Source organism: Aplidium turbinatum, chromosome 11, assembly GCF_918807975.1.
Source record: "Aplidium turbinatum chromosome 11, kaAplTurb1.1, whole genome shotgun sequence".
NCBI classification, from domain to species: Eukaryota; Metazoa; Chordata; class Ascidiacea; order Aplousobranchia; family Polyclinidae; genus Aplidium; species Aplidium turbinatum.
The window spans coordinates 3,768,447-3,791,592 of NC_137482.1; the positions used below are offsets into that span (position 1 = coordinate 3,768,447).

A 23,146-nucleotide genomic window follows, 5' to 3' on the forward strand; every position below is an offset into this window, starting at 1 on the left:
GCTTTAATTTATTTCATTGAGATTATTTGCATCACAATTAGCGTTTCTGTTTGATGCATGTGTTTTATCATTTGATAATCTTGTATATATCTCAAAACGTTTTCTTAATATCGATTTGATATGAATATTGTATAATTGTATATGAGTGGGTTTTTATTATAAGCAATCAAAAAACTGTGAGGAGAACATAAACTTAATCACTGTTTTAAAAAACTTTGTCATCATAGTCATATCGTTTTAACAATTTCTTACAAAATTGTTGGTTATGATTGTCACCTGCTGTTTGCACAGATCAAATCCTTCACCAAATTTTATGTAAGATAAGATTTCGAGATTCAACTTTTATCGTTAATAAACTTCTATTAAAATTTGTGTTCGTAACGTCAGATTTTAGATTCATATGATGCTTCATATATGATGTATATATATGTGATATTCATATGATGTATTCATATCATTCATATGATGCTTAGTTAGGTGGTAAACTTCATATATTATATCACTGTTGTTTTGCAGAAAAGTGCTCCAAGCCGGATAGTCATTGTATCTTCTGTCGCTCACGCACAAGGGCAAATGAAATGGGACGATATGATGCAGGAAAAAAGCTACCATTCAGTGTATGCTTACTGTGCTAGCAAACTGGCAAATGTATTGCATTGTAGAGAACTGAGCGACAGGTTACAAGGTACGGTAGCTATTTACAAAAAATTTTGCAGCTGGGTCTGAATATCTTATCTTTTCTGACATTGCGATATAGTTTTGTTAAACAAGTGATTGTAAAACATCCGCTCGGGTATAGTAAGTAATGCTGCATGATGAGTAGCCTACCTGCTCATGTAAAGTAGGACTTCTGGATTATATAGAGATGCAAAACTGCGTTGTCCGCCACACAAGAAAGGTCACTTTTTTGTTTGCCTTTTTATTGGCTGTCCTGAAGTAATCAGTTTTAAACCTCGTAACAAACCATCAAAATATCCGAATTAAGAATTGACACTTCTAGGTATTTTGTGTGTCGTATTTGATCCCCCAATGTAAACGTACGTAAAAGCGTGGTGGGTTTGAAATTGCAAAGTGTGTTGTGTTTTGAAGGTACGGGGGTCACTTGCAATGCTCTTCATCCTGGCGTGGTCAGCACAGAGCTGGGAAGACATATGGATGACCTTAATCACATGTCGTGTATGTGGAAGTCCATGGTAAGATTCTTCTACGCTATTGGGAAACACACCATAGAAATCCCACCAAGGAAAGGAGCTCAAACGACTCTGTACTGTGCCATTGCTCCAGAGTTAGATGGTGTCTCCGGCAAATATTTCAGGTATTTTTAAACACAAAGAATTCACTTAGTAATCTTTATGTACAGTTTTTTGTTTATTTAACTAATGGGTAAGATGAATTGCTTGTCGTAAACATCGATTCTGAAAAGTTGAGAGACTGATTTTGAATTATGAATACCGTAATGCTTTTGATTTACCACCACAGCTATGACGTGCACTGCGTTGTTTGTGCAACATCTGTCGGTATTTTTTGTTCCATGAACTTCATCCTGGGTCAGTCGTTGCACAAATGTGAACTTTGTTTAACGTTGCCTGTTTTTTACATTCATTACTTTAGTGCTGTGGGATGGCGTAGAGCGGCTAAGGCGACCTCACTTTACAATAACACGAACCGGGCTTATGCTGCGTTCATGTCTACCCAGGTTGTAATAGATTGGGTTGGTATAGTTGCTCAAGGAAAGGCGGTCGAAAGAGAGGAACTGACCACCCTACTCTCGTTAGGGCCACATCTTATCTTCTCGAGGCTCATACCCTTACTTTTATGACAACAGCAATTGCAGCGAGACAAGACTCAAGCGCCGCGCTTTAAATAAAAAAGACGCAGAAAGATTGTGGGAGCTATCGGAGCGGTGGACTGGAGAAGACAATTCAACATCATGAATAATGTGTCGCATATATGGCAACACTGCAAGGTTATCGCTTAAGAAAATAGTACAATGCTGCATTGCCAACGCGTTATATGTGATCTTGACGTCATAATGTGATCACTTGATACCTTGCCAACAAATTTAAACTTGATTTATTTTTTTTTAGTACTGAACGTTTGTTGTCCGAGTGTATGCCAGTAGTGATGAGGGTGTTGTAGAACCCCTCGAAAAAAACTAAACTTGGTCCGATCACTCCCACCTTTTTTTCCTGCGGTGGTTTCATGAAAAAACACCTCAGTTCAAATTTCAGCTCATCTGGATCAAATTTTCCTTTAGCAAAAGAATATGACGAATTTTCATCTCTAAAATGGCCATGCGTCTAACAAGTTTGAAGAAAACGTAATTAAAATGAACGTATTGGCATGTATTTTGGATTCCACTTTAGTTGCCATTCATAGTAGCAGCAATGAGAATGTTAAGCATGCAAAAGGATCTTCTGCATTCACCGTCGTTCATTTTACTTGAAACTGTTATTTGATTTGTGGTTTTCTTTTTTATTTGCTTCTCTTGCCAGCAAACTTTTCTCTGATGTACTTATTTGCCTTTACCTTTCGCAGAAAAATAAAGTGGTGAACTTTATCCGTTATCTTTAAAAAAACTTCTCAGGGGTGTTTACATAAAACCACCGCAGGAAAAAAGGTTTCAAGCACTTTGGGACACCTGCAACACCCTAGTAGTGATCGGTGACTTTTTTTGCTTCGTTACTTTTATCATGCCTGAGAAGCCTTATAAATCAATCCCTGACTGCACTGATTCTACAATTGCCCGTTTAATTTTTTATTTGTTAATGCGCCTATAATCATATCGTCGTATGTCCGATGCTTTTTTGTGGATCTAAAAGTTACCAAACACTCTATGTGGTGAATTTACATATTGTGTACCATTAGATTGGTAACAATATATAAGTTATTTACCGACTCAACAGTGAACTTCTTATCGATTGTTTTCGCAACTCTGGTTTCTGTATCCACAACAGTGGATTGAACAAAAGCAACCAACCAAGCTCATGCACTTCATCGCAAACAATATTACGATGCCGAAAGCCTTTCAACTACTGAACTCAAATGCCTTTTTCTCCATTGCTTGTGTATTTTATACAGCGTACGTAAGTGTTACTGTCTGCGAACAAATGATGCAATTGAAAGGTCGAGAGGAGTACACTCGCATACCGGTGTTGACTTCTCAAAACAATGATATTTGTACAGTGTTGGAAATTTAACACTCGGAACGTAAACAACATGTGCTCAAGGCAAAATGTAACTTGCATTGCGTCAAAATCTAGACTGAAATATTGCATGATACCGCTTTCTTCACTCCTGCTTTAACAGTCGAGGGCGACGTATGTTATTTGAACAAAACACGACCTTTTTTGTTCTTGCTCAACCTGTTTCCCTGAGCACGCCAAAGTGCCATTGAAGCCTTTTGATGTGATTATCACGCTTATTATCAGCAAAGAATTTAATAAAATCTCTTCACAGAATCACGACCGATTGATTGTTTGGAGTAACCGATCGTTGTTCATCGAAATCGTGCTTCCGTTTGATATTCATCTGGTTCGGGAATTGTTCTCGAAGGCAGCTTAGCACCAACGACTCTTCGAATTGTGTCCTAAATAAACAACATCTTGGGTGTCAAGACCAGAAACCCTGGCCGTGATAGAGCTTGTAACACAACTATCAAGACAAAGTCCTTTTCACACAACTCACTTGCATGATATATAAATCACAGCTTGCTGCCTTTCAAGTGCTTTTAGTTCAACCTGAACAAGATGTAAGGATCCAACACGTTTGCAAATGTACAATGATTGGCAGCGTTCAAATCCCATCGACTTCAAGGCAACCTAGATGTACAAACAACTAGTTTCGTTGGCTTACAGGTTATTGTTCCCGCTTCGGAATCAGTAGGCATGGGTTCGGTTCGATGCCCTATCCAGTCATACCAACAACTTTTTAAAAGCGGTACTGAATCTTGTTTCTGCTGGGCACTCAGCAAATGGAGATTAAGGATAATAATGTACTCGGTTAATAGGCTACTGCACTGGCGCTGAGGAACGATGGATAGCCTACAGGGCTACGTATTTAAAACACACATTATTTTTGTTCGCTTATAACTTTATCTAAAGGTTAGCAACCTCTGATCAAAGGCTTTCTTCAACATCAAACAGGGTCTGGTACCTCGCAAAGGTTCTCAACGTCACTGTTAGTGGATGATAGATTGGTGGCACTGGCGTAGTCGTGGCAAGAAAGCATGGCAGTGTAGTCTTGTAACCATTCGTCTGATGTTAGAAACCGTAATGAGACAAAATTATGATATACGGTAACTGAAAAATATCAGTTATTTACAGCTTAGACTGCCGCTCAAGAAGCAAAAGCTTGCATATGGTTTATGGACGACAAAGTTCTAATCGACCAGCACATGATGATGGCGACTTTCATGTCGCACAGTTTGTGGTTTCACTAACTCAGGTGGGTTATTACTATGACGAATCACTTAAAATTTAAAAGTAAACCCAATTACGCTATTCAAAATTTCAGTTTTCGTAATCACATGCCGATTATTGAACATGATCTTTTGCCGACGCTGACAAATCAGCACCACACTATATGGTTCAGCCTGATCAGCTTCGAGTATTAAACTGAAGTTGTAGGCAGGTTGTGGACTAAAATGCCAAAAAAAATCTGGCAACACTGAAGTCGGAGTAGGCCAGTTATAAATCGAGGAGTCGGAGTCGTATATTTTTCGCCCGATTCCACAGCCCTGGTTGCATGTAGCCTACGTACAAAGAAAGCGACAAAATCTCTGTGTTCACCGACGCACCTTAATTGTTTCAATAAAGATATCTCACCTGAACTTACACCATCAAAACATTGAAGATCAAGTGCAAAAGCATTAGTAGCTGTTCCTGTGGCGGTAAGATGTACATTTTCGGCTTGAAGTATCAGACACTTTTCGTTGCTCTGTTGTGACTGCTTCTCTTGTGCTGTCGCCAATATGGCTACCGAGTATGATGGTTGAACGTGTGATGCAATGTTGAATAGCGGAAGCTTCATTCGAGCTGTAACGATAAAGTCTTCGCCGGGACCAAAACCATCTGACGTTCCCGTGCCATCCTCAGGTTTGCAAGATAACTTCAATAAATCTGACAGGTTGAAGTATTTGGTGGTGATAGTTTGGGGCTTCGACAAACCGTCTGTGACCTCACAGTGTGAGCACGGGTGCATGAGAACAGAAAAGTGGCGGAACCACCTGCAGTAAAAAAGTAAAAGATAAAAACTCAACACTAAAGCGATATAATCATTGACTCTTTTAGTTTACTCGCATGATGAAACTACCAAAAACCTTGTAGGTTTAACCAAAGCATACCAGTGCAGGCTACTGTGCAAGTAAAACATTGGCTTGACACGCCAACGGCACATTTGAACTGGCAGATACAGGCTGCATAAAAAAAATTATAATTCAATGAAAGAGTTTTCGGGGTTTAATTTGTAAAAAACAAACCCCAAAGCCAAGATACCTTTTGCCACAGTTGGTTAGATTGAACCCAATTACCCATTGCCCTTCAATTACTCGCTGCCAGGTACCATTGAGATGAAGGAACGACTCAGAACGCAGGGAATCATTTCCAACTGCAGGATGAACATAGGGCTCGGCACTGAAGAGATCAACCAAATCTGAGGGGTGGTATCTCTAAAAACGCAAGCTATAGGTAATGAAAACGAGATCTTTTGCTTTTGGTACAAACATAAAGAAAAACGTTTTATTACGGTACAGAAAACAAGATATAAACTATGTTGCATTCAGCTAGAACAACATCAGTTATATTACCGGAAAGCAACCTCCATATTTAAAAAAGAAATAAACGAAGTTTGATTTCGTTGTTTTACACTAATTCAGTTGATAGCGAGGCCTTCAAAAAGCAAATAAACTAGAGTACTAGACGCAAATGAAACTCGATTAATGTCCCATGCGAGGTGTCATCTGTATGTGACGGGTCATCCAAAGTGATTCAAAATTGAAGGATTATATCTATGATATGAGAAATTATATTGCAACTGCTTCATTTCATTCACTGTGGCGCAGTCGGTCCGGAGAACGACATTGAGAGCAAAGAAGTGACAAGATCAAGAAACAATAGTTCGACTCTCGGAGTGAACGCTCAAGCAACGCAATCCAAGGTCAGCTCTGGCACCAAGAAGCCACAATAATTCACCGACAACAATTATTATTCAACAAGCGAAAGCTTTATTCCGTCAATCTAAGTTCCCTGGTCTGCGTCATTGTTTATTAAAACCACTTGCATGTATGTGAAACTGCCATGATTCTCAAAAGGCTTTTTCAGTCGAACTCCGAGTAAAGATTCCTATAATCAATCAATCCATACCTCCAAGCAGTTATCCTCTGATTTTTCTGTAGACTTCAAGTTACTGTTCATTTCAACAAGAGCCTGAGTGGCAGAAGACAATACTTGATCGTGCTGTGATAATGTTCGTCTGAAAATACAATCAAGTGCTTCAGTGGTGATCCACGAAGTATAATAAATTGAGATTTATCAACTTCTTAAGAGCTATTTAAATTCCGGTTATAAAACTTTTCCATTCTTCTTCTTCGTCGTATGAGCTTCTGGAGTCGAGAGCAGCCAGTCTTTGGTGTCATCATCCAAGACACGAAAACAACATAACTTTTCATAAATCATGTTCATATAATCGCTGAAGCGTGTTGTAGGGACGAAGTTACATTTTTGCCAAACCGGAATTTGCAATGTTTGCCAGAATTATACCAAAGAACTACGAGAGCAGCCGATCTTTGCCCTTATACAAGCAGAACTTCCGCTCCACTAGGCGACAGTTGATGGTGTAATATGTCACTCAGCTCCACACTAATGCCACTCTAAGTGTTAAAAGATATCGAAAATATCCGTGCATCGATGAAGAGCTGAAGAAATAAATTCTATTTACCTCAGCTCATTTACCATCCGTCTTTGCCTGTCCACGGAATGACCGAAACTTTCGATCACCTTCATCAACGCCGGCGATTTCTCTGCAGGGCTGCCATCATGGCTAGGAGAAGTAAACAAATCACACTCAGTGTCCATGTGATGATCATCGAGGCTTTTTAATCGGAACGTTGAGTCTGAGGATTTGAGGAAATCAATACAATAAAACTTAATACTTTCCATCAGATAAAGTTGGGAAGACGAAAAACCCAAGTACCGAAAACGTTGCTTCAGAATTGACTTTGGTGACGCTTCTCATTCTCAGCAGATTTTTTATCGTTGGTTGGTTGGTTTTGAATCTTTATCCTCGGACTGACAAAGCCTTGATAGGTTATTTCTGGTAGTTTCGCATAACTACTTGTAGAGGCTCTTGACGCAGGGCCGATTATCAAGATTGACAGAGCGAAGTTTTTTTGCAGTGTTTTTTCTGCACGATTTGAACGTTTAGCGACGTTAAAACGATGTAAAAGCGGCAATGATAATTAGGCTACGGTACTCAATAATTTTCAAAAAAAATTTCAAAAAATCTCCGAATAGGGAACTCGCCGAAAAAGGCTGTCTCCGAATAGGGAACTCTCCGAATCGGACTCACCGAAACGGGCCATTCCGATATTTATTTAACGTTCCATCGCAATTTGGAAAAAAATGTTCCTTTTATATAGTTTTAACGTCATCAGACATTGAAAAGATTAAAATAAAAACCTTTTTTCTGGGAAACTGACAACACAAACCTGTGAGGACCTTTTTCTTCGAAATATCTTTCAAATCTGACACCAATGTGTGAAGAGTTTGATCGATCTGAACACAAAGTATTGTAAATCAAAGCTGCACATTCAAGACAAGGGCGTTAAACCAAAAAAAATCGAGTTTCACATCGTCACAGGCTTTCTGACAGCATAACATTTTGGCAAAAAAGCATATTGCCTTCAGCAATGTATTGCAATGTGCACCAAAATTTTTAAAATGGTGAAATTGTATAAAATAATGTAGCATTTCTGCTGTAAATCTAAAGGCAATGTGTTCAGATTCTTAACTTTTACATACAACGTAACGCAAGAAACACTCACGACATTCTCTTCAAGGTTTGAGTGAAATACTGCAACAGTTTCTACAACTTGACAATCAGACAACAAGGTTCCAGAGGCTACATGCGTTACAGAATTCCACACTTTTGCAATCTAGAATAACAATGGTAACTATTTAGTACGCAGAATTCGCCAAAGTCATCGATTTGCATAACTAGTCACTTTTTAAAGGTCGCCAATCTAACTTTTCTATTTTGTGTACTTTAAGTCAATTTTCCGAAGTCGTTCTCGGTCAATGTTTCAGTCAGTCAGCTCAAAGTTGAATAAACTTGTTAATTGTGAGCTTTACGCCGCCGTTTAAATTGCTGGTTGGTTTGTTGAGTACACTGAAACAGATGCACAGTAGGAAAACTGTCACAGAAACAACCCAGACAGAAAATTGTTGTCTGGGAAGTATTTTGGAGAAACTCTGAGAAAGCTCAGTTACTCATCGGGAATAAGCCAATGATGACATGGACTCAAAAAAACTAGCTTTTTATTTCCGGCGTTTCGTCAGTCAAGACTTGTGTTGTTGGACTGATGAAACGTCGGAAATAAAAAGATGGTAATCATTTCAACATTTTGTGATAGCCTGGTCAGAAGCCACAGAAAGAACGCAAGAAATTAAGTAAATAACAAAATAGATGGTTAATTAATAAAACAATCACTACCTATGAAAAAGCAATTTTGGATTATTTTGGACTAAAATAAAACTACCTGTTATCGCTACGTTTTTGTTGTGTTTTTCACATGATTTGTACCAGTTCGGCTAAGTCGTCAACTTTTACTTTCCCCTAGAGGTGGCGAGTTATACTGTATTTAGAAAATCGATTCCATAAATACAGGGTTAGGGTTAAAAATTTTCATATGTGCTTTTGCAATACTGTATTTATGGAATCGATTTTCTAAATACAGTATTGCAAAAGCACATATGAAAATTTTTACAAGGTTGTAAAGTGTAGGCCAATGCGTAATAATTTCAAAATAATAGCAACCTGTAGTTACTAGAACAATAAATTAAACAACATGGTATTTTTTTAACTTGGTGTACAATGCTTCACAACATTGATACCTGCATCTTTAAAATATGTTCCACTTACTGTGAAGCTTCTTAAATTAACAACACATGAGCATTTTGAAGTTTGGATTGCCAAAACAGCAACTTCAAAACCTTCGCCACCAACAACATGAATAGCCGAACAACCGGGAAACGGAATATCACAAACATTGGATACTTTTCCATCACTTATTTCCACAAGTTGACCATAAGTCGTTGCAAGCAAAAAATCATGACCTGAAACAAATCGTCACATCGAAGAAGTGACATTATTCTCAATCTGTTTAAAACACTTAAAACAACCACATTCATAAATATTGTGCGCATTCATATCTTGAAATGCATTGTTGTGATGGAAGGTTTTTGACAGTAAAAAATTTTAAAATCATTGTTGCTTAAACACTTGCATGCTTCCTACAAACATACACTGTATTTATTTACAGAAATTTACAATTTATTTATAACCTTTCTGAAGATATTTACACTGCATAGGTAACTTATTCAACAATTACCTGTACTGGATGCTTGAGTTGAATACACTGCTGTTGTGATTGGCGCATAAACAGCAGGAAGCTGGGAGTAATGTTTAGAATACTTTACGGATATAGTTCGAAGTACGATGTTGATTACAACGTTCCAATAAGCCCAACCTTCATGTAAACCACTTTCTTCTACAGAAGTCAAGCAAGTTTCTGAACTGGCTTTTTCAAGACATTTCTGGCCGATAAATGTGAACTTTGTGTCATTATCACAACTTTCAGTTTCCAACAAAAATACTTTACTTTTAACGTAAGGAAAACAACTTTTTATCAAGACTGTGTTAGCATATTTTGTCATATACATAACTTCACTATCACTGCTATTTATGCAGAGTAATGAAGGACCATCCACAAGAAAACATTGATTAATTTTAGAATGAGAGACAGCAGTTCTTTCAGAATCTAATACTTCAATTAATGAAACCAAGTTTTTGAGCTGGAAAATTTTGTAGCAAGACAATCCGTCAACGTTGCAACTCAAAAGTACACATGGCTCCATTACACCGGTTACATGGCAGGCAACTTTTGCTGAAGAAAGAATATTACATGTTCCTAAAATAGCTGTTACCAAAGCATCTTTGGATTCATGACTGAATTTTTTGAAGCACTTGCTTTCGTGATGGTACTGATAGACCCAGACACTTAAAACTGATTGAATGCCAGAGGTAGTATTTCTACAAGTGCACTGAAAGAACACCACATGTCCACGATGGATGAGAAGCGATTCTGAAGTGCTCATGTCACCATCCAATTGTTGGTTTGCATACGAATCAGCTGCCAGTGCATCAATACTTCCATCTAATTTTCTATGAAAAGAACACAAGTAAATGACTTATCCAGATGCAAAGACAAACAGTTTTCGCCACAAAGAATTGTTGCAACATTAACTTGTAATAACATGAAAAATAAGATTATTTCAGAAAAAGCACTCTGACAATGTTGGTCAAAAATATTGTTACATAGCAGCGGTACAAAAACAAAGTTGATTTTTTTTTGTATCCAAGACTAAGCACGGCAGTTGAAAGTTTAATTTAAGTGAACAAGAAGGCAAGAAAGTTAATCTTTATGTCCATCTTAAAACATGTCATTATGTACCTTGCCAAAAACATTGCTGCATGGCCTTGCACACTATCATACAGGGCCATGCAGCAGACACGCCTATTTTGATGTACGATATGTTTTAATTTCAATTCATTCACGCATCTAAAACAAAACGTTGGTATCATGTAGTAATCCATTGTTAACATACATTATATCAATGACATAACACCAAGATAAAAACACAGTACTACTTCCTTTATTGTAAATCTTCCTCAACTTTAAAATCTTCTATGTAAACTTATGCAGTCCATATGCATTGTTATACAATATACATAAAAGAATGCTTGGCGTGGAGTGTTAATTACTAGCCGTATATTTGAAACAGAATTGGGACCTACAACCAACAATCATCAAATTCACATCAGCCCTTAACCACAGAAATATAACTTTTGACAAAAAAATTTCAATGCCATATTTTTTTAAATTAAAGAGACAAACAACAACCATTGGTCAATGGTCAACGCACAACTCAAGATCAATGTTAACACAAATTGTTCAAAGGCAAGGAAAATTAAGGAAAGCTAGAACATGGAGTTTGTAGAAACATAGCTATTTTTTAACACCAAAAAATGTTCACTTTTTTAATTTTAAGACTGTACTCACTCTATCAATGTCACACCTGCTTAGATGTCATTAATTAAGCAAATAAACCTCCATAGAAGGATTTTTAAAACATTTATGCGATGTTTGCAAAATTAAATTTATGACAACTATGTGAATTTATTGTTTTTTACAGTGTTAGAGAACAGACTAGTCAAGGCTCTTGATAGTTGATATATATTTGCCCTTCACAAAATTTTCACTCGAAAACTTGTCACTTTTCACAAAATGCAAAGCTTTCAAAATACAAATGTTTTAACCAACCTCAGCTTCCTCATAGGCACAAACAATTAATAAACATGGCATCAGGCTATATTTGATAAACAGATCACCAAAACAATATTTTCATATTGACCCCATTGTCACTGAGTACAGTTGTAAAAACTGACTTGATAAGTTAGTCTTTGACAGTAGCTAGTTATTAAGAACAGTACATGGTTCTGACTTCTGAGCATATAACTTTTGCACATTCGCAAACCAGTGACGATTTTTCAGTGACAACCATTTCTTTTTTGTAATTTAAGAGTTGTAAGTGTTATTTTTGATAGACAAACATTGGTTGACAACATCTAGTAAATGTTGGTTTTCCAACGCAGCTGCCACTCTTTCTTTGTCTCCAAGTTGTTTGTTTACAGCTTTCTCAGATTGGTGTGATCCAGGAGCAATTTCTACTTGAACTTTAAATCGAGGAGGCAAAGCCCTAATAAGACGGACTCTAATTGCCAGGCCAATCAGTGTTGCCATGCTGCAATGTGGTATGGTTGGTGTGAATAATACCTGAGCAAAAGCATAAAAAGATCATTATAAAGTTATCAATTTATCATATTCCGCTTATGAATAATAAAACAATATGGCATTTTATGGTCAAAAATATAGCAATTAACTCATGTCATAAATCTAGATCAGGGGTAATCAAATAGTAACTTGCAAAATCTATTACCATGACTCAAGGCAAAAAAACTAAATCATTTAATGCTGTTTCTAATATAGCAGCACATTTTTACCAAACCTGCTGGCATTAAATCATAATTTTGTTAATACTGTGTATATAAGACTTTAATGGTTTACTTCTGATGATGATGATGGTTCAACAAATTGAGTGTTTAAAATAAATTGTATGGGCGAAAATGATAGAAATGGTTATTACTACAGTACGATATAATGGGCAAATGCGGACAAACAGTAGTCTGTTGCTGGAAAAAGTCCATTGTTCCAGCGCCAAAGTCGCTGATTGGAGTTGCCGAAACAGTTGACCATGGGAAGTATCTTTAAATAATAGTTGATAAACCGAACCCCACTTTTGGGTTAGGATTATCGAATTAAGATTAGGATTAAAGTTTGGGTTAGTCACACTTATTTTGTGGTGGCCAATACAAATTCAATGATTAATTCAAGGGAAAAATTTTAAAACGCTTGCGGAAACTCCGATCAGCGACTTCAGCTTTGTTCTACTTTTTTTACTTGATCTTTTTAGGGGATGAAGTGTTCAGGGGACAGAATAGGTTGCATCTGGCTATTTTTCTTGCATATATTTTAAAACTCTTGGGATCATCATCGGTCAATCAACAAATCGAAAAAAGATTGCAGCCCCTCCATTACAAATGACCACGAGCTGCCACAATGGAATGATCTATTCACTTCCAACTAACACTTCTAGACAAAATTACAAAGAAAAAGTCACACTTATTTTGTGGTGGTCAATAAAAATTCAATGATTAATTCAAGGGGAAAATTTTTAAATGTTTGCGGAAACTCCGATGAGCGACTTCGGCTTGGTTCTATTTTTTCTCTTGATCTTTTTGGGGGACATTTTTTATAAGTTTTTTAGCTTGAGTTAATACAAAGACAGTAAATTTGAAATAAAAAATAAATACTTCAAAAATAACTTTATTATGCTCGTAACAAAATACATACACACACTACTATAGGCCTCTAGAATTATTCTGATAATATTTTACTTACAGAAATAGAGTTTTCTTTATCATTTACTGTGATATCTTCTTCGGAAACAACACGTAGATCTTCTAATGTTAAAGGGTGCTCAGGGTCATTTATATCTCGAATGAGGTCAAAGATTTCACGACTATCAAATGGATCACGCACATTATTGTCCAGTTCTCGTATTGTTTTAACTCTTGTTCGAGGAGTTGTCCTTTGATGGATTAATGGATTTATATTATCCTTTTCTGGCATGGTTGTAAATGTTCAATGCAAATTTACTGAGAAAGTACTAAGTTTTGTTTTGAAAAGACTGTAAACAAATCTTCAATTCTATTCTACTTCAACTAGAAACAGAAAGAAAGCAGGGTTGCCAGATGTTTTTAAAATTTCCAGCCCAAAAGCAATTTCAAACTAGCCCAATATTGTTGCTTGTATAAACTATCCCAAAATTAGAAGAATTCGTTCACAAAATCAGTCCAAATTGACGAAACACAATCAATCATCAAAGATCTTATTTCTCACACTTAAAAAAACACCTAAACAGCAAGGCACAGTCCTAAATGTGCAATAATGCAAGATACAATAAGGATTTAAAATTAATTGTATCAAGAAACAACAAAAACGTTGCCCAAAAAAAACAATGATGAAGAGAACATTGAAACTATTTTTTCATTCTGTTTACTTCTGCCTAATTGCTTGTACCACTAAATGATTGTTCAACAGATTAGTTGCTGGAATATTATGTTGTTTGATGCTACCTTCGAGTCTTCGACCTTTGTATTAAATACTGTAAAAGTACACATAAATGCAACGATTTACACTCAAACTAACACATTAAATTGTTACACTTTGGAAATCACATCAGCAGTTCAAAAACAGTGTCTGCATTAGTTTCTAAATCACTAGTGTTAGCTTGGAAGTCGCTTTCAATGGTGTACATATCCGAGGTAAACAAACAATACATGGCTCGTGTCGGTTGAAATTTGTTGCAACAAACACCACAACGAGCCATGTAACCCCAAATACCCCAATGCGTTCCACTGCTGCATTGCTGAAGGGCAATGGAAGCAGGGAGAGAACAAATTGTGCCACTCTGGTAGTAGACAGTAAAACAGAGCACTGGGATCAGGTAATAATTAATAGATCAAACAAGCAGCCATACCATTCCTCCTTCACAGTGCCGGATTAACTATAGTAGCAGATGTAGCAGGTGCTACGGGCCCCGCGCTTCACAAGGCCCGCGCTTGGTGAGCAAAACATTTTTTTTTGCAAAAAAGCTGTCGAACATAGTTGGTAAGTAATTTTTGGCTTGCAAACTGGAATGGCATGGGAGAATATTATAGTTGTAGGATTAAATTACTTAGTCCCAACGTCTTATCCCTTCCTAATTATTGTAAACTTTAAAAACTGGTAATTTCCGCTGGAGGCAACTGCCTGTTCTGATCAACCTTCTATACAACATCTAACTACAGTATTTCACTTCGATTAAAGAAAACAACATTGACACCACGTTTCCTAACTGACAATTTGTTATGCATTTATCTATGTATGATGGTATACTAATTGTAGGCTACAGGAAAGAGATCATTTTCAAAATTGAAATTGATTAAAAACTAGCCTATCTGCGAAACACGATGGGGCAAGAGCGGCTACACTATAATCAAAAAGTATCAAATCTATAAAATATTCAATTACTTCCCAGTCATTATCTGTACATCAAATCAATCTGCTACAGGCCCGGCACTTGTTTAATCCGGCACTGCTCCTTTACGTGACGTTTTCGTCACTTTTCCGCTAAGGCCCTACGTAATCCAGTTTAACAGAAAAAAGTTCACCTAAAATTCACTCTGATTCATTCACTGTAAAGCGAAATTTATAGAATTTTATTGAAAACTGTTGTGATTTTTTGCTATTTTATGCTTAATATTGCTCCAAAAACAAGCCCAAAAACCCGCAGTAAAAAACAAAAACAAGCCCAAAAACTCGCAACCCGCGACTACTCAATTTTTCCCGCAACTCTTCAACCAAACTAGCCCAATTCCGCGGGAAAACCGCGGACCTGGCAACCTTGAAAGAAAGCATTGCAGGTTAGTTAGCAGTGTTGTTCAGGATCCGGATTTTTGGAGTCTGATCCTGCCGGATTTGAAGAAATTTTTCGGATCCGGATTGGATTGGATTGAATTTTTCCCAAGCTGGATCCGGAGCTGGATTATCCGAATCTGTTTAACTTTGTTTAGTTACGTTTTAATAAATTGAATGACATAAATTCCATGTAGTTGCTGATCTTCGTTTCAGAGAAGCTAGCCTCCGTAGATCTGGCAGCACTAGTCTGATACCGATGTACGGTACTCGCAGTCTGTCGCAGACTCGCAGTCAGCAGAAGCAAACCAGCAACTAAGCAAAGGCAGGTACGCCACGCTAAGAGGTTGATGAAAGTAGCCTACCTCGGTACTAGAAAGTGCTGGCCGGTGCCCAGCAGAAGCTAAAAAGTTTGCCATAGTAGATCTCCTGTTGCTGTGCAGTATATGTACTACTGTATTATGCTTTTGACTTGACATTTTAGATTATATTCACATTATCAACTGTTGATGCTTTACTTGTACTCAACTCTGTGTTTAGGTCTGAGGAAGAATAGTTTTCTGAACGACTTACATTTCTGTATTGTTCATGGAAGTGAGCATGTGATTAGTGACAAGTTATTATACACTGATCTTATAATGACATTTGCATCATTATATTCAAAAACAGTATGCTTTTGATAAGTGTGTGCAACTGGAACTGTGCATGCTTACTACACTGCTATTTTCTTTGTTTTGTTATTGTCGTTTATTGTTGTGTTTTAGATTGATTACTGGTAGGCTGAGTGCTACTTTAATATCAGTATGAATTCATCTCGCCCCGATAGCTCAATTCGTCCGCCCCGATAGCTCAATTGGTTAGCGCGTCACTTCTGGAACGAAGAAGCTTCAAGATCAAGCGGCGCTGGTTCGACTCTCGGGGTGTGCGCTTGAGCAACGCACGTTAAGGACTGCTCTCCATTCAGCGGCATCTAATGGATGGAATAGTTCCCCGGCAACAAGCCTTCAACAATCGGAAACTTCACTCTGTCAATCTCGGTGACCGGGCCTGCGTCAGTGATTCAAAGCCTCTACAAGTATGCGAAACTGCCAGGATTAAGCTCTGCAAAAAGCTTTCCCAGTCCGAAGATAAAGATTCAATCAATCAATCATTATGCTGCAATTGAGACAAGGATGGTAGGGTAAGAAAAAAATATTAGTGTAACATATGTCTGCTATAATCCTAGTTTTCGGATATTCGGATCTGGATTGGATATTGCTTTTCCTATTATTTTTGGATCCGGATTGGATTCGGATATTTCTAAAAAATTTCGGATTGGATTGGATTATCAAATTTCAATATCCGCACAACACTGTTAGTTAGCAACACCAGCACACCGCAATGATAAATAATGTTGCCAAACAGTGCTGCCAGACACCAGAAAAAGAGTTTCTACACAGCCAAGCAAATTCCTTAAACGAAACTGGAGAAAAAAACTTTATTTCATCAACGCTTTCTTACTAAAATGGACTCCAAGAAATTTTCTGCCAAGCAAAGCTTTTTTTCTAAGAATAATGTCCTCATGTATTTTTGAGATTTTAATTCTTAAAAAAAAAATACGCACTGACTGAGGGCATCTCTCGGTTTTTTCATCAGTCTATTGTTGAGATGAGTGTACTTTTGAGACTCCCACAGACTAGGGATTGTAGATCATAGGGATGCGAAACTTCATCCGCTTTTGGCTTATCCGCAACACTAGAAGGGTTACGTTTTTTTGTAATTTACAAAATATTTTACTTTTTATGGGTTATATAAGAAGAGTGAAGTTGGTTTTAAAGTAATTTAAGGTTTTTAGTTGAAAGCAAGCCAGCAGTAAAGCTTTAAAAAAATGTCAAATTGGCAATTGACCCTTCTAATGTTGAAGGAACAACGGAGTTGCGCGTCCCGTAATGTACCGTCCCTACCACAGACCCACACCACTCCTACTTCATGAAACCAAACTCCTTACAAACCACAACACTCCACTTCAATCTGATTCAGAAAAGTTTCATTATTTCAAACTCCGAATCAGGGATCCGAATTCACTTCAAAATCAAATTATGAGTTGACGTTATAGACAAGCCTACTAGCTAATGCGTGGGCTATAACAGGAGACAGTTGAGGGGTGCAAAAATCTTTGTCAACTTTAACAGCACGTAAACTTTTTTGTGGCACACACTTATAAGCATTACCGCTTGGCAGAGATATTCACAGGATCCAGATCCAGCAAGACCATTGAAAGTTGGCAGGATCAGCAGTAGTGGCCGAGTGGTTAGCGCGTTGGGCTCGCAGTCGAGAGCCTGCATGTTCGACTCCAGACACCCGCACTTGCTGCTGTTTCTCTGGGCAAGAAACTTTACGATAATTGCCTCTACCCAGTGATCGATTTCGAGTAATGGGTATTGGGTAGTACCAAATTTAAGTCATAAGTAGAGTAGACATTAGACAACCGGAAACAGACATTGCAGTCGGCTGCAGCGTGGGTCAGGTGTACGTCGGAAGGCGTACACCGATGCATAGCGCTCAAGTCCGCTTTCCCGCAATGCAGGATAAAGATAATAAAACAAACAAAAAGGCAATTTTTGAGAAAAAAGCGGGTTCAGGAAAGGATTTAAACGTTTTTGCAGCAGATCAAAGATTGAAAACAGCGTATATAATTATTCATGAATTTTCCAGAGTTTATTGTTTATACTGCATGCAGCGAATGCATAACATAATAGTCCTGTAGAATTTTCGGTCAACATAGAAAAAATTCTTATAAAGACGTATTATATACCGTTGGAAAGATAATTTTATCAGCTTTTCAATGATGGGTTTTGTCATTTTTTTTACCTTGGGGAAAAAAAGTTACGACCAAAAACGTGCCAGGGGTGCACACTAATTTGCCCCCTGTAGAATTTTTGGTCAACCTAGACAAAATTCTTATGAAAACATATTATATACTGTTGGAAAGATAATTTATGAACTTTTAGATGATGGTTTTTGTTATTTTTTTACCTTGGGGGAAAAAAGCTACGACCAAAAACGTGCCAGGAGAAAAAACACTAATTTGCCTAACATTATAATACGATTATAAGCTAAAATACGATACCTTCGTAACAGAATACAACATCATAAATTGGAATATCACTATCAGCAAAGCAAACTAACAATCGGAAAGCAAAAAATAAAAACATATATAACTTAATTAAGAGGTATTTATCATACGTTTAAGTGGGGTAAAAGCTGACCGAGACGGAGATAATAGGAGAGATTTCACCGAAATAAAAAGTTTTGCTTGTATAAGCAAGGACATGTAAGCAACAAATAAAAGCTATCTAAGAGGTAGTGAAGAAGTTTTTAGTTAAAATGCTCTTTCATAGGGTATTTTGTTACAAAAATACAAAAACAATCTGTTCTCTCCTTTCCCCCAGTTTTGGAGTGCCAAAAAGCCCGGTCTTGCTGGGGTTAAACCAGCTGTAGCTTAGGCCTAAACATGTTAAAACGACATTTAAAGTTTTAAGTTCTAATAAAATATAGCCTCAACACTAGGGTGCTTCATTTTTCACCATTTTTGAAATTCAAATGCCTGGGGTCCCATCTGGTGGTATTTCGGGTAAAAAGTTTACACTCCAATTTTTTTAATTATGACGTCATATTGAGGTGGTCCTTAAGGTTTGAAATTTTTGGGCCTCAAAATCTCGAAATTTGGCCGTATCTCCGGAACCATTTATCATAGATCGACAAAATCAGTATCAAAATGCGCAGAAGGGTCGGTTTCCTATGTTTACCTGATGTAGATAATAATAAGGTCTACATTCTTCAGAAAAAAAGGTATTTAAAAATACTAGTTTTTGGCAAAATTATCGGCTTTTTTACGTAGCCTACCGTACCGTAACTGCAAGCCTTAATGTATCTGTATTTCTGGCGATTGTGCTTTTTAGCTAAAGTATCAACAATCAATTTTGCTGAGAGAACCATTCCAGCTTAGCTTTTAAATGCACAGCAGCTATTCTTGTTACCGGAACGTTTAACTGATCAGTTGGTGTGGTTTCAGTATTTGGCTTGTCTAATGTCTCGTCTTGCTATCTGGTTAAGCAAAGCCCCATCTTGCATTGCTCCAGGACCCTTTTGGCGCCGTTCACAAAAGAAATGACATGGGAAAGATATATTTTGTTTATGTGGAACATGCATTCAAGGGTATGAATATCATGACCAACTTCATCATTAAAATAGTTGATGTCGAGTATTGACTCCAGACTTTTTTCTTGTGTTGAGAGCAGTCGTATCAGCCATGACTGATTATACTTGGAATAGGTGAACTCTGCAAGCCTCCTGGATGATGGTGTCAAAAATCAGTTCTGCAGTGATCGACACACTTTTGGGAAACGATTTAACAGCAAGCACACTTTCGTGTTTCATGTCATTATTATCAACAAGTTGACCCAAGAAAACGTATCGATCTATTTTATCAACAACGCCCCCGTCATAACATAACTGCATGACAGAAGCTGAGTTGAGAAGTTCTCACTTTCCATCAAAGATTTTTGTCGTTGGTGGTATACTGTCGAAGGTAATGCAGATATTTGATCTTTTCCAAGAACCGACCTCATAAGATCTGACTGCTGGCGTACCGAAGTCATCCTACGATCAGCAAGTACACAACTTCTATCATTTATTGAAAAAGAATGTACTTTCTTGTACATTTTTCCCCCAACAGCTGGTTTCAGAGGCTCGTATTCCTTATCATCTTCCCGATTCATATTCCCATCAGAGTCTATACTGTGTAGATATCTAACTGCTTCATTTCTTTTTTTCTGTTTCGAACATAGTAGTGCCTATGCTTTGGCAGATTGTATGCCACAAGTGATCGGTTGTTCAACTTTACTGCTCGTTTCCAACCTCCTTTTATGATTTTTTCGTTCCAAAGCCTTTTCTACATGGGCGACATCTATGCCACCGATAAACATTTTTTTGATTTTTTTTGCTGATCTTTCAAGAAAGCGATTTCCCTCTCCTGTACTCGGTTTTCGAGTTCACAGCTGCAAGAGAATTTCTTTTGAAAAACAACCGGATTTTCGGAGATCGAATACTTGCATGCACATATATCAAACAAGTTCTGAAACCATTCTTGATTAACCTCATTACCTCTTCGTTTCATTTTCTTCTTTCTTGCTGTAGCCTATTATACTTCTCTATCACGTCTTTTAACTTTGCTTCAATTCTCTGTTTGCTAAGCACTGGAAGACCAGCTTTATTCCATGTGCAAACTACATTTTTCAGCAGTTCATTTTTCAAATGAGGTGTTTTCTTGAAAAACTTACGATTAGTTTCAGCTACTTACTTTCTTCAAGTAAAAGTAGTGACTGACTATATCTGAATTAAGGGGAAGCACATTTCCCTAAAATTCCTTGAAGTTTTGCATCGACTTACTAATACTTGACCTTAATGCCATAATGACACTTAATCAAAAGCTAACGCAGGTGAGCAGCATATCTCTTCCTCAACGGTTACATTATAATAGTAATAGGCTACAAGGCTTGTGATAATGTTGCCTGTTTAACTGGGGCCATAACCAATTCGTTCATGAATACTTTCAGCAATTCAGGTTCATGGGGTTTTCTGTGCCAAGAATATCTTCAACTGAAGGATACGTAGGCTACTGCTTTCGTGTTCATGATTTTTTATGGCATCCTTTACGAGTTTTGCTGCAGTTTTAGCAATGCGCTCAGTCTCCTGAGATACATTGCTGTCTCTTTCCTGATACCATTTTTCACTTGCAATTCTACTCACACTGTCAAGGAGAATAATTTTACTCTTGCCATTTCTTTCGACTAAGCGCAATGAATTTCCATACTTTTCTTTTATTTGGGTCATCTTCAATGAATATATATTATCCCCAAGTTGGTTGGGTTTTTGAATCTTTATCCTCGGACTGACAAAACCTTGACTGGTTATTTCTGGTAGTTTCGCATACTTGTAGAGGCTCTTAACGCAGGGCCGGTTAATGAGATTGGCAGAGTGAAGTTATTCGATTGTTGTTGCCGGGGAATTATTCCATTCACTAGGTGGCGCTGAATGGAGAGCAGTCCTGAAAGTGCGTTGCTGCAGCGCACACTCCGAGAGTCAAACTTGCGCTGCATGATCTTGAGCTGGGTGCGTAACCACTGAGCTAACGGGCGAAAGTTCCTGCATCATGGAATGAAACTCTGTAACGGTGTAGCCTACAACTGTACAAGTCCATATCATCTTCCATTTTTTTTTACATGCAGCATTAAACAATGCCATTTTTTCAGTGGATGTTGGACGACCAGGTGTTGAATACTGAGCATCATTTTCAAACCTTGTTCTGCGTGGTACCTGGCTTCAGCAGCCACCAGGTCGTGTGCACTAAGCATTCGTTTCTGAACAGTTTTATCAAGTTCATCGTCTCTACTTTGGTATAAAGCAAGTGTTACGTAATATATTCCTGACGATTTTGTCCGCACCTCTTCAAATTTATTTTGATCATAGTGCCATTTATCAAACGTACAGCAATATATCTACAGTATAAACACTGCTTTTTAAAGTTGAACGACTGTTCATCTGACCGGGTCGAAACTCTCTTGCTACTGGATTGTTCATTGCTTGAGGCTGGACGTTTCTTGGATCTCGCATGGTTTCTCAAGAACTTACGACATGATGTATGGGTGTACGTAATATGGCCATTTTCTCTTTTTTCTGCAGAGTTGCGACCAGCGTTTCACAATCCAGTTTCAAAGCATGACTAATTATACTGTCCAAAAGGTGTATGGTACTATCACTATCGCAGAAATAAGCTCCAACATGACACAGTGAATCACCAGTCCGATAGCCTTGTCTACACTGTCTTGTCTAGCCTTATCTACACTTTGTACACTTGAATCACCGGTCCGATAGCCTTGTCTACAACACAAATTGCTTTTTCTTCTTAACTTGAAGCCATCTACAATGGGTCACACTACTTTACTAAGCTTTATCTGAAAAAACAAGCAAGGGAAATAAAACTGACCGCAGTAAGTAAACAATAACATAACGAAGTTATATTGAACAACGACAGTTCTACTGGTGCCCCCCTGTCTTGCTCACTTTTACCCCCTGGAACAGGTGTGGCCAATAATTCTATTTTTATTTATACCTTTTGCATCTATATCCTGCTTTTCTGTTGATAATTTATTAGTTTCTAACCTTTTGTTCACCCATTATAGGAAAGATAAGAATATAAATATTCTTATATTAAATTTTTTTCCCTAATTTCAATTTTACACCCCTGACACGTTTTTGGTCGTAACTTTTTTTCCCCAAGGTAAAAAAAATGACAAAACCCACCACTGAAAAGCTGATAAAATTGTCTTTCCAATGGTATATCATACGTCTTTATAAGAATTTTTTCTAGGTTGACCCATTTTTTGACCAAATTCTACAGGACTATAAAGTGAATTATAGAAGTCCTGCGTGCGCCCGAATTCAAAATGGCATTGGTGTTTTTTTTTTGATATGTTATACTGTATATAGACCCTTAATCACATTGACATGTCATTTAGAATTCAATTTTTAGAAGGATTGATGAATAGTGTGAAATAGGGTTGACAAAAGGCCATGATGTTCACAGAATCATTGAAAATTGGTCGGGTCAGGACCTTTCAAATTTTCAAAACCATCATGTCAGGTGTGGCACGAAGCAGCACGCCAAACAGGTACACTTGAAAAAGGTAGATCCGAACATCTCTGAACAATCTTCCTTTAGATTTGGTTTCAAAATATTTGGTTATTAAA

At 37.5% G+C, this 23,146-nt stretch overlaps 3 protein-coding genes and 1 pseudogene across 4 annotated transcripts in view; 1 reads left to right on the forward strand and 3 right to left on the reverse strand.

Moving 5' to 3' along the window:
* LOC145779340 (retinol dehydrogenase 12-like) overlaps positions 1-3,464 on the forward strand; it is a 9,145-nt gene extending 5,681 nt beyond the window's left edge. The window contains exons 5-7 of the mRNA XM_082590902.1: positions 517-685; positions 1,090-1,315; positions 1,826-3,464. Of these exons, the coding sequence (XP_082447028.1) occupies positions 517-685; positions 1,090-1,315; positions 1,826-1,934 (504 nt within the window). The 3' untranslated portion in view covers positions 1,935-3,464. The remainder of the gene's footprint in view (positions 1-516; positions 686-1,089; positions 1,316-1,825) is intronic.
* LOC145779338 (uncharacterized) lies at positions 3,454-10,373 on the reverse strand. Of its 2 annotated transcripts, none has more exons than XM_082590901.1 (11): positions 9,608-10,373; positions 9,139-9,332; positions 8,042-8,152; positions 7,706-7,772; positions 6,937-7,111; positions 6,363-6,471; positions 5,496-5,668; positions 4,827-5,227; positions 4,156-4,256; positions 3,688-3,821; positions 3,454-3,589 (listed from the first exon to the last, which is right to left on the reverse strand). In XM_082590901.1, the coding sequence occupies exons 1-11, from the start codon at positions 10,371-10,373 to the stop codon at positions 3,454-3,456; spliced, it is 2,367 nt and encodes a 788-aa protein (XP_082447027.1). The 2 variants fall into 2 exon arrangements, with proteins under 2 accessions (XP_082447027.1, XP_082447026.1); XM_082590900.1 differs by having other exon boundaries at positions 4,156-4,301.
* On the reverse strand, positions 10,073-13,916 carry LOC145779341 (MIP18 family protein galla-2-like). Its single transcript, XM_082590903.1, has 2 exons — positions 13,298-13,916; positions 10,073-12,112 (listed from the first exon to the last, which is right to left on the reverse strand). The coding sequence occupies exons 1-2, from the start codon at positions 13,526-13,528 to the stop codon at positions 11,855-11,857; spliced, it is 489 nt and encodes a 162-aa protein (XP_082447029.1). The 5' UTR covers positions 13,529-13,916; the 3' UTR covers positions 10,073-11,854.
* Positions 13,917-20,883: 6,967 nt separating this feature from the next.
* LOC145779620 (uncharacterized) lies at positions 20,884-22,573 on the reverse strand (annotated as a pseudogene).
* Positions 22,574-23,146: the final 573 nt, after the last annotated feature.

Coding starts and splice junctions, on each gene's coding strand:
- LOC145779338 (XM_082590900.1), bottom strand. CDS start 10,373: ATGAGCACTTCAGAATCGCTTCTCATCCATCGTGGACATGTGGTGTTC. Junction 8,153..9,138: donor TTAATTTAAGAAGCTTCACA/GTAAGTGGAACA, acceptor TTGTTATTCTAG/ATTGCAAAAGTGTGGAATTC. Junction 7,112..7,705: donor GAAGAAAAAGGTCCTCACAG/GTTTGTGTTGTC, acceptor TCAAATCCTCAG/ACTCAACGTTCCGATTAAAA.
- LOC145779341 (XM_082590903.1), bottom strand. CDS start 13,528: ATGCCAGAAAAGGATAATATAAATCCATTAATCCATCAAAGGACAACT. Junction 12,113..13,297: donor ATAAAGAAAACTCTATTTCT/GTAAGTAAAATA, acceptor GCTTTTGCTCAG/GTATTATTCACACCAACCAT.